At 50.9% G+C, this 23,934-nt stretch overlaps 1 protein-coding gene across 13 annotated transcripts in view; it reads left to right on the top strand.

The window, feature by feature from the left end:
- Window positions 1-23,677, top strand: part of PPFIA3 (PTPRF interacting protein alpha 3) — a 61,663-nt gene extending 37,986 nt beyond the window's left edge. For 4 of the 13 annotated variants that reach the window (XM_080976511.1, XM_080976516.1, XM_080976510.1 and 1 more), the window contains 18 exons: window positions 1,603-1,682; window positions 1,915-2,059; window positions 3,924-4,123; window positions 5,538-5,760; window positions 6,956-7,122; window positions 7,953-8,098; window positions 9,771-9,864; window positions 10,776-10,857; window positions 12,335-12,535; window positions 12,673-12,735; window positions 14,333-14,359; window positions 15,729-15,904; window positions 17,234-17,331; window positions 17,477-17,652; window positions 18,956-19,024; window positions 19,119-19,290; window positions 20,820-20,894; window positions 22,646-23,677. In XM_080976511.1, the coding sequence (XP_080832637.1) occupies window positions 1,603-1,682; window positions 1,915-2,059; window positions 3,924-4,123; window positions 5,538-5,760; window positions 6,956-7,122; window positions 7,953-8,098; window positions 9,771-9,864; window positions 10,776-10,857; window positions 12,335-12,535; window positions 12,673-12,735; window positions 14,333-14,359; window positions 15,729-15,904; window positions 17,234-17,331; window positions 17,477-17,652; window positions 18,956-19,024; window positions 19,119-19,290; window positions 20,820-20,878 (2,178 nt within the window). In that variant the 3' untranslated portion in view covers window positions 20,879-20,894; window positions 22,646-23,677. The remainder of the gene's footprint in view (window positions 1-1,602; window positions 1,683-1,914; window positions 2,060-3,923; window positions 4,124-5,537; window positions 5,761-6,955; window positions 7,123-7,952; window positions 8,099-9,770; window positions 9,865-10,775; window positions 10,858-12,334; window positions 12,536-12,672; window positions 12,736-14,332; window positions 14,360-15,728; window positions 15,905-17,233; window positions 17,332-17,476; window positions 17,653-18,955; window positions 19,025-19,118; window positions 19,291-20,819; window positions 20,895-22,645) is intronic. The other 9 variants (XM_080976517.1, XM_080976519.1, XM_080976518.1 and 6 more) reach the window with 9 other exon arrangements.
- The last annotated feature ends 257 nt before the right edge of the window (window positions 23,678-23,934 follow it).

Here is a 23,934-nt window from a genome sequence, read left to right as displayed (position 1 = left end):
GTTGGCATCCATCTGTCTTGGGGGTGAAGTCAAACTTCTGCGGCAGCAGCACCAAAGTAACCTCCCTGGGCAGTGTGTATGGAGGTTCTCGGCTGCCCAGACGACAAGACCCGCCTCTCAGCCTCAGCGATGTGGTCCAAAAGAAAGCAGAGCAATACCTTTGGTACCAGCTTGGCTGCAGGCATTGCCGGAAGGAGGTGTACAAGGCACTGTCCAACGATCTTAGGGACTCGGGATTTGTGTAGAGTTTCACTCCTTAGCCTTTTACAGTGGTATCTCTGGATGCGAACGGGATCCGTTCCGGAGCCCCGTTTGCATCCTGAAGAGAACACAACCTGCGTCTGCACGTGCGAGGGTCACGATTCACCGCTTCTGCGCATGACGTCATTTTGAGTGCCTGCACATTCGCAAGCGGCGAAACCTGGAAGTAACGCGTTCCATTACTTCCGGCTCGTCGCGGAGCACAACCTAAAAATGCTCAACCTGAAGCAACTTTAACCCAAGGTATGACTATATTACACTCTTCTGTGTTCAGCTGTTGTATGCTGCTTAGAGATAAATAAAACAATATATTTTAGAAATACCGTATTTTTTGCCCTATAGGACGCACTTTTCCCCCTCCAAAAATGAAGGGGAAATCTGTGTGTGTCCTATGGGGCGAATACAGGCTTTCGCTGAAGCTTGGATAGCGAGAGGGGTTGGTGCGCACCGACCCCTCTCGCTCTCCAGGCTTCAGGAAGCTATCAGCAAGCCTGAGGAGCCTGCGGGAGTTCCCGCAGGGCTCCCCGCGCTACGGATAGCAGCCTGCCGCCCGGTGCGCGGGGCACCCTGAAGCAGAGCACCCCTCGCGCCGGGCAGACATCCGCAGCGTGGGGATAGCAGCCTGCTGCACGGAGCGCGGGGCGCGCTGGAACAGAGTGCCCCGTGCTTCGGGCAGACATCGGCCAGCCCCATAAGCTCGGGGGACAGCGGGGAGGCACAGCGCCGCCATCCCGCTGTTCCCCAACCTGGTTTTGTGGGGGAAATAAGGGGGGGAAATTCCTTTATTTCCCCCCAAAAAAACTAGGTGCGTCCTATGGGACGGAGCGTCCTATGGGACGAAAAATACGGTACTATATCTTTAAAAAAATAAATATGATGGAGGGCTTTGAAGTCTGCTAGGTTGCTTCCAAGTTTTTGGGTTTTTTAATAATAATTTTTATTAGTTTTCAATTACAATAATCCAATAATAGCCTCATTATAACAATGCCAAATTATAATACAATTACTAATACCAATCATTCAGATGCCAGATTATATAACTTAGGTGGCCCCCCCACGTGCTAGAATTGATGGTTTGATGATTTACTTTATTTCTGCGTTCAAAATCTTATTAATTTCAATTACACTCCAGTCAAAATAACAATCCCTTATACAACAACTGCAGTTCTAATGACTTCCATTTGTATTGACACATTAAATGATATCCTTGTTCTTCCTGTGTGTGGTAGTTATTCTGTCCTTGATGTTTCTTCTTGTCCTTGTAAAATATTATGTCTATATTTTCCTGGTTGTTGCTGTTGCTTCCAAGTATTGATGGCCTTCTTTGCACATGTCCTACAGGAACAACTCTTAGCTGAAATTGAGAGGATGCACATGGAGATAGACCAGTTACGCGGGCGACCTGTCTCCACCTACTCCCGGTAAGAAGGCTCCTCCCCCTCTCAAATTACATTAACCGGTTTAGTGCAGCCCTACCCGCAAAATGTCAGGATTTCAAGAAAATCTTGTTACATGGCTCCCAACGGGCTGAGTACCTGAAAGTCTTATTTGGTTCAGGGGGGACTGGTGGGATCAAACCCCTTTACTTGCATGGTGGAGACCCTCTTCCTGACCATCCTTGCTCATGCTTCTCATTTTTCCTGCTCCACGGAGGTCCCTGCCGGGCAGCGCGTTGGAGCTACGTTACTCCCAGGCGCCCACGCTGCCCGTGGGGGCCCACGTGGACCATTACAGCAGTGCTGGTGTGGCAAGACGTTCAAAGAAGGGCCGCTGGACCGTCAAGGACGAAGCTACCAAGGTACGGGGTTGCTGTCTAGGGCTGGGCATGAGCTTTGAAGAGGGCGGGAGGGGGCACCCAGAGCTGGCCCCATACATTTTGGCACGTGGGGCGAATCACAAAATGGCAGCCACCACCCACCAGGGAAGACGGGGGTGGCAGAAGATCAACATCAGGAACAAGGGTGGGAAGAGGCCATTGGCGCCTCCGATTCACCAAGTGGCCGCTGTAGAGGCTGCATTGGGAGAAGGGGGCTGCCAAGGGGGTGGGCACATCCGGCCTCCAAGCAGTGTGCCGCAGCTGTTGCTGCCACCATGGCAGTAGCCATGGGTAATGCATTCCTTGGAGTTTGGATCTGCTGCCCTTGCGAATCCTGCTGCCCGAGGCAGTTGCCTCACCTTGCCTCATATGTGGGCTGGCCCTGGGGGCACCCAAAAAAAAGAGAAAGGAGTTGGTTTGGAGTGCTGGGATGGACCCTTATACCTACGGGACCGCCTCTCCTGGTATGCCCCACGGAGGACCTTAAGGTCCATAAATAGCAACACCCTAGAGGTCCCGGGCCCTAAGGAAGTTAGATTAGCCTCAACCAGAGCCAGGGCCTTCTCAACTCTGGCTCCGGCCTGGTGGAACGCTCTGTCTTGTCTCATGAGACCAGGGCCCTGCGGGATCTGATTTCTTTCCACAGGGCCTGTAAGACAGAGTTGTTCCACCTGGCCTTTGGCTGAGAACCAGTTTGATTCCCTCCCCCTCTTTCTTTTTCCTTTCTCCTCCTGTGAAGAGGCTGCATCCTAATGTTTTAATGGTGTATTTTAATCTTGTTTTTTAAATTGTATTTTAATCAACTTGTTTTTATTATTGGTTGTTAGCCGCCCTGAGCCCGGTCTTGGCTGGGGAGGGCTGGGTATAAATAAAAATTATTATTATTATTACTAGCACTGGATTAGAACACTTAACATTCCAGTTGCATTACAGTAGGAGCCACATTTGGCAATGGTGGCAAAGGAGATTTCCAGAGCAACAAAGCTATTGCTGCCATAAGCTCTTCCAGGCCCTACCACCCTCCCTGCATCCGACAATTCATTTTCGTTCCTTCTTGAGCCTGTGATTTTCCATTCCCCATCTGTGCCTTTTCAGTGGTGGCACTGAAAATGTGGGATGCCCTCTCCAAATGTGGAGGCCTACCTAACTCCTTCTATTTTAGTTTTTAGACATCTGTTAAGGATGTTCTTGTTCTGGTGTGCTTTTCAACATATGATTTTTTTAGCCTGCTGATCTGCTGTATCCTGCTTTTAACGTGGCTGCTGTTTTAAGACGTCTGTTTTCATCCCGATTATCTTTTAACGCTTGTCCATGTCGCTATTCTTTATGGCGTGTTTTTTATAAGGTTCTTTGTCTATGTGTGTGCATGATCTAAACAGAAAACTGGGACGGAAATAAAGAAAAAGGCCAGAACTAGACACTCTTGAGGATTCATGGCTTTAAATGGATAGTGCAATGGGGCCTGACAGGAGGAACTGTTGCTTGTGGCAGGGCAAATGGTATAGAGCAGTAGTTACATTACTTTCTCCCCTCACATTTTTTTTTCTTTCTCTCTCTCTTTTCAACCTCAATTTCCACTGGACACCCGCCTGGTGAGTCTCCCTCTTGACATCATTTTTGCGGCAAAGGCTGAGCTCACAGCAGTGCAGTGCCAGGGATCAAGGCAGGGGGTGAGGCGAGGTGAGGGCCTTGGTTTCCATAGCAACCATGGTCCCATCACCACCCAACTGAAGTCTGTGCTGCCCTTGAGGGGTTTTGCTGTTCTCTCTGGTGGATATCCAAATATGTCACGGGGCAAATGGACCGCACCCCCTCCATTTCCTGTCTTCTTGCACTTCCTCTGCAGGTGGAACCCTCTCAGGAGTGGGAACGCGCTCAGCAGGCAGCTGGAGGCCCTTTCGAAGGCGGCTTGGACGGCTCGGATGAAGACGAGCGTGATCCTCTCTTCAGCTCAGCCGACCTGCTCTCCCCCAGTGGGCAGGCTGATGTGCAGACCTTGGCCATTATGCTACAGGAGCAGCTGGAAGCCATTAACAAAGAAATCAAGTGAGTTGTCTCGGCCCAGCCCTTTGCAGCAAGCCTGCGCAAGCATTTTCCCATGATGCACCTCTTTGCATTGCTGTCATTGAACGTAGATAATTGCATATCCTCCAACATTTCTCCAATGTAAATAGGGATGTCCTATTCCATAATAACAATAACAACAACAATAACATTATTATTTATACCCTGCCCATCTGACTGGGTTACCCCAGCCACTCTGGGTTGCTTCCAACATATATAAAAACATAATAAAACATTAAACATTAATAAACTTCCCTAGTCAGGGCTGCTTTCAGATGTCTTCTAAAGCTTGTATAGTTACTTATCTCCTTGGCTTGGGGAGATACCCTCCAACATTTCTCTGATGAAGTTAGGAACATCCTAAGGTAAAGTGGGACATTCTGGGATGAGTTCAGAAACTGGGGTGGCTTCTGTAAATCTGGGACTGTCCCTGGAAAATAGGGACACTTGGGGGGGGGGGTCTGTGATAATGCCTTGTTTATTCCTAAATTAAGGGTATTTGATTCAGACTGAGTTGATTTGGTGTTCAGGAAATCGATGGGGCTTGTTAGTCTTGATGACTAACTTTTCATATTGATTTCAGTGGGACCTCAGTGCAAGTAACTTAGTCTGGATACAACCTAGAAGTTTTGGTTTTTGTTTAAAATGCACATTATTCCGGTCATCTTAACATATATTACTGATACACTGCAAGTTGTTCTGTCTTTATGGACAGTTAATAGTGCCTTGTTTACTTGTTCAGTTGTAGCTGGTTTTGCGTGCCTCTTCTGTAGCTGCGCATTGTTGGCAAGCATTGAATTTCCTATCCGGTGCTGAATTTGGCAAGCACAGCGGGTGGCGCTGTGGTCTAAACCACTGAGCCTAGGGCTTGCCAATCGGAAGGTCGGTGGTTCGAATCCCCGCGACAGGGTGAGCTCCTGTTGTTCGGTCCCTGCTCCTGACCACCTAGCAGTTCGAAAGCACACCAGTGCAAGTAGATAAATAGGTACCGCTCTGGCGGAAAGATAAACGGCATTTCCATGCGCTGCTCTGGTTCGCCAGAAGCGGCTTAATCATGCTGGCCACATGGCCCAGAAGCTGTCTGTGGACAAACGCCGGCTCCCTCAGCCTATAGAGCGAGATGAGCGCCGCAACCCCAGAATCGTCTGCGACTGGACCTAATGGTCAGGGGTACCTTTACCTATACACACACACACACACACACACACACACACACATATATATATTTATGTGGGAACCTGGATTAGGAAAGCACAATAAATGAAGCAAAAGGTATTCAGATCCACTTTGTTTACTGAGTGAAGATTTCGAAAAGGGCAAGGTACAAAGAGAGAGAACAGATGGCCGTGGTTATCCCAGAATTGCTCACGCTTTCCCCCTCTGCTCTCCTTGCAAGGCTGATCCAGGAGGAAAAGGAATCCACAGAACAGCGGGCAGAGGAAATTGAGAGCCGGGTGACCAGCGCCAGCTTGGACGGGTCCCTGGGACGCTACCGCTCGGGCACTTCCATTCCTCCCTCTGTCACCAGTTCCACTCTGGCCAGTCCGTCACCCCCCAGCAGCGGCCATTCTACTCCCCGCTTGGCGCCCCACAGCCCTGCTCGCGATGGAGAAAAAATGGTGTGTTGGGAGGTGGGCCAGGGACACGGTGGGCCTTGTCCGCTTCCTCTGTGCTTTCGATTTTGAAAGATTTCCCCTCAGGAATCTTTGTGTTGTGTGTGTTTATTCTTAAATGAGCACATGAAAGCGCCTCGTTCGCAAATGATTGGTTCGTCTGGTCCAGTATGGTGTCAGCAGAGCAGCCCTTCAAGGCCCCAGGTCGAGGGTCTTCTGGGCCTTTCTGCCAGTAATCCTTCAATTAACGGTGCCAGAAAATGAAGCCCACTCAGGGGTTGTGTGCCTCAGAATAATAGAAGCCTGGGTGGCAGCTGACCGAACGACTTGTTGGCTTCCTGGAGGTATCTGGGTGGTCATTGTAGGAAACAGGGTGGTCCAGTGGCATAGCCGTCAACTGTCCCTTATTTGGCGTGAAACTCCCTTATCCCAGCGCCGTGGCCCGCTGCCGTCCCTTATTGATGATGTCCCTTAAATTTCCCGGGTTTCAAAGGAAGCAGCTCCTCTCCCTCCCTCCCTGCCGGCCAGGGAGGAGGGAGGCTCCAACTGTGTTGCTTGGCTGCGTTGCTCACCCAACAAGGAGTCTAAGAACGACTGGGGGGTGGAGCTTGCATGCCTTGTGCCGATCAGATCGGCCGCGTTGCCTGGGGACTCGCCTTTGCTCAGCGCTTCCCAGCGGAGAGGTGATGGTGGTTTTCCTTGCTGCATCCCCTTTGCCGGGTTGCTGCTCTGTGGGAACCACCGCTTGAGGCTTCGTTTTGGCTGCTGGCTGGCTTTCTGCCTTTGGCTCGGAGGGGCTCAGAAGTTGAACATACCTATGCCCCGAAAATCCCTTATTTTGGCTGCTGATCCCTTATTTTTGAGGCTCCTGGTCCCTTATTTTCAAATCTGTAAGTTGACAGCTATGTCCAGTGGGCCTGCTCATTTGTTATGGACGTGAGTAGGAACGAGATTAGGAAAGTGAGGGTGAGTAGATGAGTGGGCTCCATAATGTTTGCAGCAGGCCGCTGAGGCAGAAACAGGTAGTCAGGGGCGCACACAGGTTCCTCAAGTGCTTTGGTTGGTTGCTGGAGTTATCAGTTGGGAGGGTCATAAAGTTGTCAGCCTCTCTTGGCTTGAGAGATTCCCAGAGTGGCAGCCTTCCCTTTTTCCTTAGCAGCACCATGCAAGTCTCTTTCTTTCTGCCTCTTTCCCCTCCCAGCAGAACCACGTTGCCAAGGAAGAGGGGCGAGGGTCCGAGGAGAAAGCCCTGGCCTTGTGCGAGCCCCCGGCTCCCTCCACCCCCCGCACGATGCGTCTTGAGCGCATGACCCAAGCCTTAGCTCTGCAGGCTGGATCCCTGGAAGACGGGAGGGACCTGAGAACCAGGTAGGTTGCAAGGGGTGGGACAGGACAATAGGGATCTTTTAACATATTATTCAGGCCACTTCTCCCAGTATGAACATAACTGGAGCCTTTGGTCTTCCTCTGATGTCTTCCTCCAGGTTCCCCCCTCTCATGGAGGGTTGGGGGGACAGCGAAGGAGAGAGCCTTTTCAGTTGTGGCTCTCTTCCTTGTGGAATGCTCTTCCCAGTGAGGTCCACCTGGCATTATTATTATTATTATTATTATTATTATTATTATTACAATATTATGGACTGTCCCGTGAATCCGCTGGATGAAATAGCGGAAGAACGTTGCCTCAGGAGAGTGAGGAAAATTCTCAGGGATGATTCACCTGCCCTCAGGCAGAAGATATAGAAGCATGATTAGTCGCACCAACAGGGTAAAGAACAGCTTCTATCCATGGGCTGTTAGGCTGCTGAATGAACAGATAACAACAGGGCAACTAAATTTCAGGTTTGGTGGGTGTGCGTCAGTAAATGAGGGGAATTAAGACTAAGAGAGCTGAGTGGCGGGTGCTTGTGTAATCTCACTGTATACAAGTTGTACAAGTAACAATAAAGTATTTCTATCATTAATGTGGTTTTGGCGCCAGGTAAAAGCGCACCTCTTTTGATGGATTGTACTTAGCAGGGGTTGGAGTGATGAGGCCAACTGACAGGGAGGAAGATCTTCTTTTAGGTTCTCATTTTAGGGTAGGAACCTCTCTGGAGGAGCAGGCCTTTCTTATTTAGAAATAATCCCTTTCTTATCCTGTCCATCTCTCTCTTTCTCTCCCTCTCTCTCTCTCCACCCATCTCCTTCCATTGTCACAGCCTGGGGTCTGATGCCACCAACAGCAGCCAAGACTCCTTGCACAAATCCACCAAGAAGAAGAGCATCAAATCTTCCATCGGGCGTCTCTTTGGCAAGAAGGAGAAAGGGAGGCTGGGGCAGTTGGGCCGTGAGTCCCCCTCGCTTGGTATGCCTTTCCCAACCCAGAGCCTCAGTTCTGTTGTCGTTCCCCCGCCCTCCTGTCCACCGTCCACATCCACTTCCTGCCTTTCCCTTCAAAAAAGAATTATTTCACATGTCCCTGTGGAACCAGGCATCAGGAACCTGTGGCCTTCCCAGTGTTGCTGGGTCGCATCTCCCATCATCACTAACCACTGACCATGCTGGCCAGCTATGGCTGATTGCAGCCTTGCCTGCTGTGGAACCTGGCTGTTCCACCAACTATCAGTATTAGGAACTCGCAAATAGACCTCTTGCCCCTCTGTCTCCCCACAAGAACGTTGCTCCTCAGTAACCTCTACTTGTGCGATTATTATAGAATCCTTTAAGTTTCTAGCCCTCAAGATTTTTGAATCCACTGTCGGGCCTGGCACCAAAAATTCCGCAGTTTTTTGGGCACATGCCAGGCCTCGGATAACCATTGTGGCCTTTTGAGCTGGGCTTCGCTTGTGAGCGCCGCTGTTCTGTAGGTCTCAATCCCAGTCCCTGGGGCCCTTTCCAAATAATCAGCTAATCGCAGATAGGAGGAGAACGATGCTGTTCCTTTGCACAAGGCTTCTGGAGGAGCTCAGGAGAGATTCACGCTGTCTATGAACTCCTCAAGAGTCTTCCTTGTCATAAGGGACCAAACTCACACACAACCTCTATGTCATGCAAAGGGCCTTAGCCGAGAGCAACACAAGAGGACTTGGTGGGCAGCAGGTGGAGGGGACTGCTTCTTCATAGCAAACCCATTATGCCCACTGATGCATCTCTTGCCTCTGGACCCCAAAAAACCTTGGCACTGATGGTAGCAAAAATGTCCAGGGTTCCTCTGTCCCATAGTTGTAGCCCCCTCTGGCCTTTGATGCTGCTTGTGCCAGAACACTCAGAAATACTAGCCCTGTTCAGGTCTTCTAAATCTCTCAGGCAGTGAGAGAGAGCAGAGGTGAGCATGCTAGTTCAGCATGTGCTTCACCTTCGCCACCACTGACCATCCCTGTCCCCAAGTTGGAGGGATAACTTCTTAAGTGGAGAACATTCCTGTAATTCCACCCCCTGTGCAGTGGCGTAGCGTGGGTTGCCAGTGCCCCGGGGCTGCACAGAGAGGGGAGGGAAATGAATGGAGTGTGCATGTGCATTAAACTGCCTAACAGCGTCCACATCGCCCAGGACATCACAGCCGCAGGGGGGAGAAAAGAAGAGTCATTCCATTGTCTGGAGAGGTCACTTCCTGGTTCACATGGAGAAGTTGTTCTCAACGGAGCCCAGCGACAGAAGCACACAGCTGCATTGAGGCAGTACCGAGTGTTGACATTTTGCACCTGGTGCAACCACCTCTGTGCCCCCATGCTATGCCACTGCCCCCATGCCATTTAGAATCCTTGGAAATCAGGGTTCTAGAACACACAGGGGAACCCACACGAGCTGGAAAGGCTCCCTGTGACAGATGTCACCCCTCCAACTTGGGGGCAACAACAGCAGTTTGGGGTATAGGGCAGAACTAGCACATTCACCTTCGCCACCCCAGCTCTCTCGCATGAGTCATTGGGAATGCCTGAATGAGGCTACTGCCCTCATGATGGAGGAGATTACCAGAGCAGATGGTCTAGGGTCCGCATGCCGTTCTCTGTTTGTAACTTGCCCATCTTTCTCCCTAGCTGGGACACCGTCAGACGAGATGTCGCCTGCAGATCCCCTGGGCCTTTCCAAACTGTCGGGACCAGTGGACAAAGACCGCAGGAACAAAAAGAAGTGAGACGTGGGCAGGGGTAACTGGCTGCAGGTGGCAGGGGTAGGGCAAAGGGGTGGGAGATTAGCAGGGTGAAGAGCTTCTCAGGACATGGGCTTGCGAGACCTGGTTGCGCTGGTTTGTGGATGAGTCACAAACACGCCACACACCTGCCGCCTTCAGCTTCCTGCCTGTGAATTGAGCATGAGTGTAAGTTTTCACTTGGGCTTGTTGTGCTGATGAACAAGGACTGTACAGTCGTACCTCGGAAGTCGAACGGAATCCGTTCCGGAAGTCCATTCGACTTCCGAAATGTTTGAAAACCAAAGCGCGGCTTCTGATTGGCTGCAGGAAGCTCCTGCAGCATTCGGAAGCTGTGAAAGCCCTGTCGGACATTCAGCTTCCAAAAATCGTTCAAAAACCAGAACACTCACTTCCGGGTTTCGATAGTTCAGGAGCCGATTTGTTCGGGGGCCAAGGCGTTTGAGATCCAAGTTACGACTACTGTAATGTCGAACTTTTAAAATTCCAAAAGGAACGCTTTGATCATCCAAGTACATTTGCGTTGATGGCTGGATTTGGGAAAAGGGGAATTTGTAATTAATTCTTTTTATTGTTGTTTCATCCATGTTTATCTCTCTCTCTTAAGACCATGGTTTTGAAGCGGCGCACAATAATATTTCCCCAAAAAAAGATGCTGTAGAGAAAATCCAGTTAAAATTCATAATAGAAGCAGAAAAAGTTCCTTAAAATGCCCAGTAAAATAATTTTAAAAGTCTTTGTCAAGCAACAGAAGTTCAAACAATATGGAGCACACAGCTCTGGGTACATACAGGCCGTAGGTCTGAGCCATGTGGGACAACCAATAGAGAATATATAATCGGATGTAGTCACCCCTTGGATTTTCAGATCTCCTTATTTCTTTTTCTCGCAGGCATGAGCTGCTAGAAGAAGCTTGCCGGCAAGGCCTGCCCTTCGCTGCCTGGGACGGGCCCACTGTTGTCTCGTGGCTGGAGGTAATGAGGAGGGAAGGGAATGCGGGCTGCAGCAAGGAGAATTTAAACTGAGCTATGTGGATGGGGCAGAGAAGGCAGATGTTTAATCATGGGACGCAAAGTGAAAAACAGCCCCAGTCCCAGCAGAATCTTTTGGGCACCAGTTAAAGCATGGCTGAAGGCCTTATTCCCATGCTGCATGGCGGCAAACCCTGCTTTGCCACTGAACAGATACACTCCACAAAGAGATATAGCCAAATAACTGCTGGGGGTGGGCACTGGTGGAGGAAAAGGAGTGCGGGAGGAGCAGACAGCCCCCGGCAGCGCGATCCCGGTGGGGTGCCATCGCCTCCCCTGCAGGCAGCGTGCCACGCCCCTGGGATGAATCATAGAATCATAGAGTTGGAAGAGACCACAAGGGTCATCGAGTCCAACCCCCTGCCAAGCAGGAAACACCATCAGAGCACTCCTGACATATGGTTGTCAAGCCTCTGCTTAAAGACCTCCAAAGAAGGGGACTCCACCACACTCCTTGGCAGCAAATTCCACTGTCGAACAGCTCTTACTGTCAGGAAGTTCTTCCTAATGTTTAGGTGGAATCTTCTTTCTTGTAGTTTGGATCCATTGCTCCGTGTCCGCTTCTCTGGAGCAGCAGAAAACAACCTTTCTCCCTCCTCTATGTGACATCCTTTTATATATTTGAACATGGCTATCATATCACCCCTTAACCTCCTCTTCTCCATGCGCACCAGCGCCACCCTGTCTGCTCTCTGCCCTGGTGCTGGAGCATGAAGCTCCACCATTGGGTGGGGGGCAGTTGTCGGGACTGCAGCACACAAGGAAATTCTGGATGCTCACCCGCCTCCAGTCCCATTCCTGATTTCCCTCTCTCCTCTCCTCCAGCGCACGGCATTTACGTTTTTAAAAAGATCACTTGCAACTTCCAAGTATTGTACAGGCTGCGACCATTTTGCATGGGGGTTCTGTTCCCAGCCCCCATGTTTGTTGGTAGAGCATGTAGGAGCACGCTCCATTCTGCCCCACTCCCGTTCCACCCCACTCCCACTCCTGCATTCTTTTGGGTCCAAAATCAATGCGGCGACGGCGCATCAATTGGACACGCCCAAAATGGTTGCTGCCTGTATTTTTCAGTAGGGCCAAACTGGGTGTACTCTTTACACGATTAGCAATTTTAGAGCAAGCAGTTGGTGTGTTGAGCACAATTCAGACTGAGCCCCTGGTAGGGTCAAAATAGGTGAGTTTAGCCAGGACTCCCGCACCTGCCATTTTAATGATCATGATGATGCCATTGCTAGTTTTGGTGCTTAGTAGGTCAGTTATTTTCTTAACTTTGTTTCTTAAAGGCAGACCTTTGCTAGAAGGGGAGCTGTGGGGATCTCAAACAGAGCAAAAGAAGAGAGGTTTTAAGGCTTCTGCTTTCCCCAGAGCTGCATGGCCGCTCCTTAACCACCTTTCCCCTCCCGTTTGCTCTCGACAGCTGTGGGTCGGCATGCCAGCCTGGTACGTGGCCGCCTGCCGCGCCAACGTGAAGAGCGGCGCCATAATGGCCAACCTGTCGGACACAGAAATCCAGCGGGAAATTGGCATCAGCAACCCATTGCACCGGCTCAAGCTGCGACTGGCCATTCAGGAGATGGTGTCGCTGACCAGCCCCTCGGCCCCCGCCACTTCCCGCACGGTGAGTGAGGGCCTGCTTCTTCCATCGCCCTTTCTGTCGGAGGAGCCGAGACCAGTGAAGTTGGAACTGTTTCTTTCATTAAAAAATAACAATAATACTGATAGACATCTCCTTTCTTTTGCTGCTGCTCTTGCTAGTCTACTGGGAACGTGTGGATGACGCATGAAGAGATGGAATCTCTCACCGCCACAACAAAGCCAGTAAGTGGCGCAGCTGTGCGCATGCTGCCCTCGTGCCTGCTTGTTTCCCTGTTCCAGGATCTTACCTTGCTGTTCCTGAGCAGCAGGCAAGACTAGCAGCTGCCTTCTTCCTCTGCACGGCGTTTAGGACATTGTGGTGGCACTGGGTATGAAGCTGAGGCGGGTGCCTTCTCAAAGCCTGATAAATGCTCGCCCGGCTTTGGGAAGAAGGCGAGAGGGCTCTGACAGGACCCTAGAGCCATTCTACTTCCTTCCTAAAGCCGAGAAAGCATCTACCAGGCTTTGGGAAGGAGGACGGAGGGCTCTAGGACCCTTCCAGAGCCTTGTGCCTCCTCCCCAAAGCCTCCAGGCTTAAGCCAGTGCTGCGAGGGCTGTGGGAAGGGCATCAAACGTTGGCCTTGTACAGGGTGGCATATTACCAAGATCCTCCCATGCAGTTTTCTCTGCTGCCTGCTGCCTTTGGGGTCATCTCGCTCCAATTAACTCTGCGGACCCTTCCTCCGTGTGGGGCATTGTGAGCAAGGCGGCCTTGGGAGAATGCCTGCGCCGCTGCCACATTTGCGGCAGCAAATACTGTTGAAAAGCTTCAGAGCGATAAACTTTTGAACAGGCGCTTCCCAAGGCCACCATGCCCACACATGCCTCGCTCTGAGGAAGGCCCCTTCCTCATGTTAAGACGCAGCTGAGTGACACGGACGGCACTTTAGCAGCCTGGCAGCTCCTTTGCTGCAGTGGCAGGGCAGCGGCAACACTCTAAGAGTCCTAAGGAGAGCAGCTGCGGAGCTGGAGATGGTGGCTGCTTTGCCAGGGGTGTTGGTGGTCAGCTGGCTGGCCGGCCAGCAAAAAGGTGGTGGGCAGCTAGGCAGGCAGTAGAAGCAGACAGGTTAAGTGAGGGCACCAATCTGCTGCCTCTTCCACCTGCCGCCTGAGGCAAGAGGCTCACCTCAACTAATAGGTGGGCCGGCCCTGTGTGTGCATATGATGGCGCTTGTATGCACCTGGGAGGTCAGAAGATGGCGCTTGCCTATTTCTCTGGGGACTTACTGGGTCCTTCTTGCAAGCGGACGCTATTTATCCCTTTCTCTCCTTCTGTTGTTTTTGCAAGAGTGGGTTCTGTGCTTCCTTCGTGCGTATAGAGGCAGGTGGAAGGCACTTGACGATGGCACTCTAGCTTATTTCTGGTACAAATCCAGCGGGTGGACAGATCAGAAAAGTCTATAGTCATTTCGTGTTGCAGGGTGCCACTTTTAATGCTTGGGTGTGCTTTTTAAATAAAGACAGCTTGCAGGTCAAAGGTTAGCGCACCATGTGCTAGGTTTCTGCTTGTAGGGAGCTGGTGGCGTATATGTGTGTTGTGAACAAACAGAATGATCCCAAAATATGATCCTAGCTGTATTTTAAGTGATGCAACCTATTCTGCCAAATGAGGACTCCTGTTCATTCTTCTGCATGTGCAGAGTAGGCCTGATCTGAGATCAAGTGAGAAATTCTTAACTCTGAGCTGTCAGTGGTCACATGTGCAAGCAAACTGTGTTTAACCCTGCCTTAACAATTCCTTTCTGCTTTCCTTCCTGCTTTCCATTTAACCTCTATCCAGGAGACAAAAGAAATCAGCTGGGAGCAGGTATGAGAGGGATCTGCACAATAGCCCTCTCTGTCCTTGCATGCCTACTTGTCTGTGGAAGAGGAGGGGGTGCGGGTTGTTTTTTGTTGTTATTGGAGAGCGTAGGGCTGGGGGAATCTGCAATACTTCAAGAGAATGGGTGGTTCTCCCATTGTGTAGATTCTCCTGTTTCAGTCTGTAGCAGAACCAACAGTTCCAATGAATTCAATGGCCATCTCCCCTTAAACCAAAAGGACTTCCCATTGTATAACACATTTAAGGATGTTCTGTGCGATGTTTTGTTTGAACAAAATTATTAGCACAGGTGCCCTGTGTTCCATGTCTATTTAATCCGGGATGGCTGCGTTTTGGGACAGAGAAAGAGCATTACATATCTGTTTGCACCCTTTTCTTTCTTTTGTCCCTCTCATTGTATTGCAAGTATCCGCCTGCTCTTTCTATGCTTTCTGGAAGAGGCCATCTGTGATGAGATGGCGCGAGAGCTGTTTCACACACCACCAGGGATAGGGGAAAAGGTGGGGGATCCAAGACACATAATACTCTGCTTTGGGGAATGGGTGAAAGGGGAACTTGCCCATCTGCCCTGGGCTAAGATGCGCAAGTTCCAACAGTGCCCAGAACCCACGCCATCTTGTCGCAAGAAAGAGGGGCATGTTCCGCTCTCCGGGAATCACACTGGAATTTAGGGAAAGCACTAATGTCTGTTGCTCAGGGATCTGCTACCTTCGTTGCACTGTAACGTCCACTAAGTTTATAAGTTGAAAAAGAAAGGGGATTAGAGAACCAATGGATTTGAAGAGCAAGTGGGCAGAAATTTTAGTTTTCCCATTTTTAGGGTGGAGAGAGGAGGGCCTGATGGGCTTTTTGCTGCTTTCCTACCCCCCCCCCAAAAAAAAGTTTGCACTTTTTAAATTCTGGTTCCATTTTGTCCTGAAATGGGCAAACTAATGCTAAGGACATGTGCAGCAACTTTGCTGCAGCTGGGCAGGTCTAGGTCCAGTACAGTATCTGGCTTGGGAGGCTCCCTAAGGGACATTATTAACAGCAACCGCAATAATAATAATAATAATAATAATAATAATAATAATAATAATATACCACCCTTCACCCAAAGATCTCAGCTTATTGGTTCCATGAAAGAAAGGCAGGTTATAAATGCAGTAACTAAATAAATACAATACAGTAGATGCACAGAATTCAGAAGGAAGGGTTGTCCTGAGAGAGGTGAGGGGGATTGGGGAAAGGTTTGTAACTGTGTTAATTAAACAAGCATCGCTAATTGCTCAAAGCCCAAAACATACATAGTGTGTTTGCGTGCGCGCACCTCCCTGTCATTCACACGGTCTTCCTCCCTTCTCTGTTTCCAAAGATCCTGGCATACGGTGACATGAACCACGAGTGGGTGGGGAATGACTGGCTGCCCAGCCTGGGCTTGCCCCAGTACCGCAGCTATTTCATGGAGTCGCTCGTCGATGCCCGAATGCTGGACCACCTCAACAAGAAGGAACTGCGGGGCCAACTCAAGATGGTGGACAGCTTCCACAGGTGAAGAAGGGGAAGCCAAGGGCTTGATTGAACCTTCTTGTCAGGTTAGGGTTAACCGTGCAGTGAGGTCCGAGTCCAGTCCGAGGTCGGGGGTGCGTTATGGAGGCTGTCCGTCAAAGCTGAAGCTGGGTCCAAGGCAGGGAGTCGGGTGAGGTCAGGAACTCTGGCAGAAGAGCAGAACAGGGTGCAGGCAGGAACAGGCTACCAACAATGTTGCTCTCGCAACCTGGGACTGGGGCTGGCTGGCTTTTATCTGCCCCGAGGCATAGGCCGGCCCCGGTCCACAGGTGACTCGCCTCTCCTGGCCTGGAGGCGAGCACTCCTCCTGCAGAAACTTAGTTCCCTCCGCCTTTCTGCCCTGAGCCTCTGCAGCTCAGGAGAAGCTGGAGGGTTACCGAACCCAGAGGCAACCCCGGCTTCCTCTGATGGGGCTGAGAGTGGAGCAACTGTAGGCAATGGGTCCTCCATCCCCTCAGGAGCCAGAGCAGACTCAGCTGGTGCCTGCACCTGAGGATCCAGCACAGGTGAGGACCCTTCAGGCTGAAGCCCCAGCCCCGGCTCAGCTGGTTCTGGAGGCGGGGACTTCTGTGCAGGCTGGGATTCCTCAGTTTCAGCATCCGAGTCCGAATCCCAGGCCATCACACTTCTGCAGATAAGATGTGTGCATCCACATTGAAAACGTAGTTTTACAGAGCAGTCCGGCACCTGTTTGCTCAGGAGCGAGGGCCTACCCCTGCACGAGAGAGCAGCCTTTGTTGTGAATAAAGCTTCCTGTAATGGCTCCACACACCCGCTGCAGGGGATTCTGGGTAGGGCGAGGGTGCTGAGAATAGCGATAAGCAAGCACCAAAGTGCCCACCTCCCAAATTGTTTTCTGCCTTCTGCATTAAAACCTAAAGCTTGGGAGCTTTCAAGGGGGTTCTCTGAGCATTTGACAAGAGGCTGAATTTGAACCAAGAATTTGTCCACTCATAGTCCAAACCTGGAATTGGAATGTGGCACCCACGGGTGGCTACCGAGGCCCCAGCTGATGCCTGTGGCACTTCAGCACCCCAAACAGTACTGGGCAGCCAGGGGTGGGAGCCACAATTTTCATTTCCCACAATTCCCTAGAGCAAGGATGTGCCAGGGGCATTGTGGGAAATTTAAATGGCGACTCCCTGTTCTGTTGTACCCAGTACTGAACAGAATGTTGCTGCCGCTGCCACCAGATAAACCCACCAAGACAGGAAGGAGTCCAGTAAAGGGGCCCCCTCGAACCCGGAGCCAGCCCTGTCTTAGCCACTCCACTTATATCTCAGGTGTAACCTCCTCTTCTATCTGTTTCAGGGTGAGCCTCCATTATGGGATCATGTGCCTGAAGCGGCTGAACTATGACAGGAAGGAACTGGAGAGAAGACGGGAAGAGAGCCAGAACCAAATCAAAGGTAGGTGTGGAACAGGAAGCAAAGGCCCAGGGTCATCCTCAGGCGGTGTCTACAAATAGTGTAAATTGGGACAGCGACAAACGGATTGTGAGGTGTGCGGGACTGAGCTTGCTGCTAAGCCTGCCTCCTCTACCCCCCCTTCCAGATGTGATGGTGTGGTCCAACGAGCGTGTGATGTGCTGGGTGCAAATGATTGGGCTGAAGGAGTTCGCCAACAACCTGATCGAAAGCGGGGTGCACGGGGCCCTCCTGGCCCTGGATGACACCTTTGATTGCAACGATTTGGCCCTGCTGCTGCAGATCCCTACCCAGAACACACAGGTGAGGAGCAGGCCTGGGAAGGCCGGATGAGGGAAGGGGAGGACTGAGGGGGAGCCTGAGGGATGAGGCAAAATGAAGGGTGCCTCGTGCAGGGGCAAATCCTGGAGCCTTGGCTTTACCTGGCCTTGGACCTCTCTTAGGTGCCTTCAGTGTGGCAAGTGGGTTCCCCTGACTTAAGAGGGGCACACACACACGGTCCCTCTTCATCAGCCTCTGTGGCAGGTATGGGGAACACCAGTCCTAAAGGATCTAAACTGGCTCCCAATACGTTTCCGAGCACAATTCAAAGTCTTGGAAAGAGTAGGAGGGAAGTAAAAGTAAAGATATATCGGGATTAAACAACCTGGAGGAATTTGGATATGTTGCCATTATTATTATATGTCCATGTTTTACATATGTTTTGTTTTATGCTTAAATGTAACAGAGTACGTATTGATGGCAAGATGGCAACAGAAAAGCAAATAAAAAATATTATATATTAAAAAATTCAAAGTCTTGGTGCTGACCTTTAAAGCTCTAAACTGCCTCGGCCTAGTATACCTGAAGGGGTGTCTCCACCCCCATCGTCCAGCCGGGACGGCCTTCTGGCAGTTCCCTCCCTGCGAGAAGTGAAGTTTCAGGGAACCAGGCAGAGGGTCTTCTGGGTAGTGGCACACGCCCTGTTCTTCTTCTGTTGCTGAACTACAACTCCCATAATCTCTAGTCTATTGGCCGTGCTTGCTGGGGCTGATGGAATTGGAGTTCAGCAACACCTGGAGGGTGAAAGCTTCCCCACCCCTTCTCTATGGGACCATAATGCCCTGGCTAATGAGATCCCTGGACGCAGGTGGCGCTGTGGGTTAAACTACAGAGCCTAGGACTTGCTGATCAGAAGGTTGGTGGTTCGAATCCCCGTGACGGGGTGAGCTCCCATTGCCTGGGTCCCTGCTCCTGCCAACCTAGCAGTTCAAAAGCACATTAAGTGCAAGTAGATAAATAGGTACCACTCCGGCTGGAGGGTAAACAGCATTTCCGTGCGCTGCTCTGGTTCGCCAGAAGCGGCTTAGTCATGCTGGCCACATGACCCGGAAGCTGTACGCGGCTCCCTCGGCCAATAAAGCGAGATGAGCGCCACAACCCCAGAGTCGGCCACAACTGGACCTAATGGTCAGGGGTCCCTTCACTAATGAGATCCCCAGACTCTGTTTCTCCTCTCCTTGATGCTTTGGGAGCAGAGAAGGGCCAAAGGAGACCAGTACCTTGTGGAGCAGTTGCAAGGGGTCAAGCCTGAAAGGACTTCTTTCTTTTTTCTCTCTCAATTTAGGCTCGGCAGATGTTGGAAAAGGAATTTGGGAACCTCATCACTATGGGAACCGACCGGCGGCTGGATGAGGTGAGCATCTCCTCCTTCCAGAGCCTCTGGCTTGGTGAGGTATTCCAACCTTCGTTCTGTGCACCTCATGCAATCGTCTTTCTCTGCTTCACAGGACAGTGCCAAGACCTTCAGTCGTTCCCCATCTTGGCGGAAGATGTTCCGGGAGAAAGATCTCCGCGGTGTCAGCCCCGACTCGGCCGAGATGCTGCCGGCCAATTTCCGCACAGCCTCCGTGGCCTCCATTACCTCACCCGGGGTGCAGCTTCGTAAGATGCAGCCAGAGGGTACATGAGCCGCTGTGTGGAGAAATCCGCTTCCCTTGCGCAGGGGCCTTGTATGGGCAGAGCTGGGTTATGAGCCAGAGCACAAAATGGCAGGAGCAGGCCTTGTGCTTCTTTCCCCACTATTTATTTATTTGCATATTAAAACACCTGCACTGTCTTTCAGTATAAATCTCCTCAGGTTTACACGATATAAATAAAACGAACATTAGAAAAACAGTGACAAAATTAAGCACTCGCTGGTGTCAGCAATGTCCGTCCCCGCCCCCTGCATTTTCAGGCTGCCAGAAGGCGAGAAGAATGCTTGTGAACATGTGTAAAATGATTCACTCACTACTAAACTGTTATCCCTGTACCTCCTAATCCTTGCTCCATAACCCCAACTTGCAAAGCTGGCTGGTGCATTTAGCACCTTACAGTTGTAACCACTGGACTGAGCACCAACTAAGTTGGCCCATTCTTCTTCTTTTTTGCAATGAAATTTTTATTTCAATAGAACTTTTAACAGTGACTGGATACAAGTCTAGTTATATAATCTCCACACAAAAATTGCCCTGAGTTTTTAGTGTCATTTCAAGCATATTCTCAAGACATTAGTGGTTAATATAGCCTCTCTGCAGACAAATTTGAGTAGTTGGTGGGAGAGAATTGTTATCTCCTTCCCTTACATATGAAAAGAAAGGAGACCAGGTTTCAACAACAGGTTTCAACAAAAGGTTTGCAACACCTTTTGCTACCCTTCCAAGCCCAGTTAGCTGCTCTAATATAGCCACATCCCAATTGTTGCCAGTCCATTCTTCATTCCCACTGGAATGGCAGAGACTTTGATTTGACGCTGATTTTAATGGGACCAAAGTGTGAAACAGAAGGCTGCATTGAAGTCACCAAGGTCACTGGTGCTCGTAGGGTTGCAGTGTGTCCTCTTTTTCCAGGACATGTCCTCTTTTTCAGGGGTAAAATTTCCGTCCAGGTGGATTTGTTAAATTTGCCAAAATGTCTCTGGCTATACTTTCTGGATGAGACATAGGCATAACTGGTGGCTGAAGACTTGCTTTCTTCTTCTCTTCTCCTGCCTCCCTCAGCAATATATCACAGCTTCTATAGCCTACATAGAGTAGGGCAGGCATAGGCAACCTTCGGCCCTCCAGATGTTTTGGACTACAATTCCCATCATCCCTGACCACTAGTCCTGCTAGCTAGGGATCATGGGAGTTGTAGGCCAAAAGGTTGCCTATGCCTGGAGTAGGGGTATTTGGAATGAGTGTTTGTCATAGCACCCTCTTTTTTGCTCTTCAGAATATGGCGGACCTACATGTGGGAAAACTGTTGGAGGGTGTACTTTTCAGAGGTGCAGGGTGGGGTGGTAGGAGAAGAGATGGGCAGGGACAGTTTCCTGTGCCAAAACACCCAGGTACTGCACATGTGGCCAGCCAGTGAGTGATCTTTGAAAGCTCAGGAGCATGAGGGCCATTTTGTTTGATCTCTTTTGCTTTTTGTTTCCCTGCATCTCCCCACCCTGGTCCTTTTCACAGGGAACTCATTAGGTAGCCAACGGGCAGACAGTATGTCAGTGCGAACGTACTCCTGTTAACGCCAAGATGACTAAGGTCAGTATGTGCGATTGCTCTTTGACACTGACTACATACCTGCAGGGTACTGTGAAAGCAACACGTGCCGAAGCAGAGACTCATGCTCGAGAGCTAATGTGGTGTAGCACTTAGCGCATGGGTAGGCAAACTATGGCCCAGGGGCTGGATCTGGCCCAATCGCCTTCTAAATCCGGCCTGCGGACGGTCTGGGAATCAGCGTGTTTTTACATGAGTAGAATGTGTGCATTTATTTAAAATGCATCTCTGGGGTTATTTGTGGGGCATAAGAATTCCTTCATTCCCCCCCCCCCCTCGAAATATAGCCCGGCCCCCCACAAGGTCTGAGGGACAGTGGACCAGCCCCCTGCTGAAAAAGTTTGCTGACCCCTGACTTAGCGTATCCGATGTAGACCAGGGAGACCTGGATTCAAGTCTCTCCTCAGTCCCAGAGCACCCAGGGCCACCTTGGGCCAGCCTAACCTGCCTTGGAGGCTTGTTGTGAGAATAAAGGGGGTGGAGGACAAGTCCATACAGTGGTACCTCAGGTTAAGAACTTAATTCATTCTTGAGGTCTGTTCTTAACCTGAAACTGTTCTTAGCCTGAAGCACCACTTTAGCTAAGGGGGCCTCCCGCTGCACCGCCGCTGCCGCGCGATTTCTGTTCTCATCCTGAAGTAAAGTTCTTAACCTGAAGCACTATTTCTGGGTTAGCAGAGTCTGTAACCTGAAGCATCTGTAACCTGAAGCGTATGTAACCCAAGGTACCACTGTATTTGGTTACAAGGAAGGAGATTCTAACTAAACATGAGGAAGAACTTTCTGACAGCAAGAGCTGATAAATAGTAGAATATACTGCTTTGGGAGGAGGTGGACTCTCCTCCCTTGGAGGTTTTTAAGCAGAGGTTGGATGGCCATCTGTCAGGGATGCTTTAGTTGTGATTCCTGCATTCCTGGGGGTTGGGCTAGATGACTGTACAGTTCTACAATTCTGTGATTCTGTGGTGCCACAAGTCCTTTGGAGGAGTGCTAAAAGCAAATCTGATAAAGTAACAAAACACCCCTCTTCCAGAACTGTCTCCAGGGTCCAGTTCACAGCTGATGGGACAATCATTAAAGGAGAGGAACAGGCTGGCGATGATAATAATAATAATAATAATAATAATAATAATAATAATAATAATTTATTATCTGTACCCTGCCCATCTGGCTAGGTTTCCCCAGCCACTGTGGGCGGCTTCCAACAAGGATTAAAAATACATCAAAATGTCACACATTAAAAACTTCCCTGAACAGGACTGCCTTCAGATGTCTTCTAAAAGTCCTATAGTTGTTTATTTCCTTGACATCTGATGAGAGGGCGTTCCACAGGGCAGGCGCCACTACGGAGAAGGCCCTCTGCCTGGTTCCCTGTAGCTTTGCTTCTCGCAGTGAGGGAACCGCCGAAGGCCCTCGGCACTGGACCTCAGCGTCTGGGCAGAACGATGGGGGTGGAGACACTCCTTCAGCTATACTGGGCCAAGGCCGTTTAGGGCTTTAAAGGTCAACACCAACACTTTGAATTGTGCTCAGAGTCAGCGAGGGTGAAGTAGCGTCGGGAGCATGTTGGTGGGGGGCCAGATCGAGAGGGCGGGCCGGTTGGCTTAGGCCTGCAGGCTAGGGGTTCCCCGTGACTACTTCAGGAAAAGGAAACTTGCCGTTTTTGTTTCTGTAGCGCGGACGCCCATTTGTTCTGCCCCCGAGGCAATAACGCCGCTTCTCCTTCCACGCAGATGCCGCCCCCGAGCGCATCTGGCCGCCACCACGCCTTGGACAGGAGGACTCCCCGCCACCGCTGCCCCTTCCTCATCGTGTGCGCCAATCCAGACTGTGAGGAGCCGCTGCTGTTGTAAAGAAGGAGAAAACGGGACCACGCGGGGAGGCTGGAGAGAGGGGAGGAGAGGGAACGAACAAGCTTCCCCCAACCCAACCCACCCCTTCCTCCTAGCAGCAGTGGCTTGTGCTCTCTGGCAAACCCTCGAAGGACTCAAGCTGAGGAGGGGGCCCGTCCCCAAGTCTGCAGGGGCTGCGGGCCTCCGCCTCTGGTGTCTATTTATTGTTGTTGTCGTTCCAGGCAGGGGCATAAGAATGTGAAAGAAAATATACGCCCAGCCCTGCCCACCCCACTCCTCCACGGCAGTCTGAGCTTCTCCCTGTCCTGATTCCCAGTAGATCCAGGGGCATCTTGCATCGCCCTCCTGTTGCCACGGATCGGACCGACCAGCCCACCTGCCCTCCTTTTCCCTGCCCTCCTAAGGGTGCTAAACGTCCATTGGCACTTTTTTTTTTTTTTAACTTTTGGGTTCTTTCTGCCTTGCTGCTACAAAGGTGTGCCTGGTTCCAGCTCGCGGCTGCCGGGAGGAGGTTGCTGCTCACGTTAACTCTCCTGCCCCTCTTCTCAACAAGAGCGGGGAGAACAGGGTGGAGGGTGAGTGGGTGGCGGCGCAGGTACGAGGGGGGCCTGGTTTCCCTCCCTCTGCTCCGGACTCTCCACGGGAAATGTGAAGAGAAGCGCTGGCGGATAAAGAGCCAGGGCCCACCCGCAACAGCTACTTGAATCGCAGAGCTCTGAGCTGGGGACGCTTGTATACTTTGCCGCTGCCTTTCCCCAGAAGCGGCTGCATCTTGGCCCAGGCGAATCCCCTTTTAAAAACAGCTTCCCTCTTTTTCTCGCCCGGCCACCAAGATGCAGCTCCCTTTCCCTCTGAGAGGAAGGGCCTGGGATTTTGATGTGCGATGGAGAGGGCGGTGGGACAACCCCCCCCCCCCAAAAAAAACCAACACCTATCCATACTATAATCCCGGCTCAGTGGTAGGACGAAACTGTATCCTGGCCAACGGTGGGCTCTTTTATTTCTTTCTCTTAAGAGGAGCAGGGAGTCAGGATTTCAGGTTTGAGATGCTCAAACCGGAAGAGGGAGATCTCAGCCTGGGGTGGGCAATTGAACTCTGGACTTTTACAATATGGCACACAGACCCCCCCACCCCTCCCTCCAAGACTACTGTAATATAAGAGTTGTAT

This window comes from Podarcis pityusensis (genome assembly GCF_964106645.2).
Source record: "Podarcis pityusensis genome assembly, chromosome: 13".
NCBI lineage: Eukaryota > Metazoa > Chordata > Lepidosauria > Squamata > Lacertidae > Podarcis > Podarcis pityusensis.
This window is presented reverse-complemented; position numbering and strand designations above follow the sequence as displayed.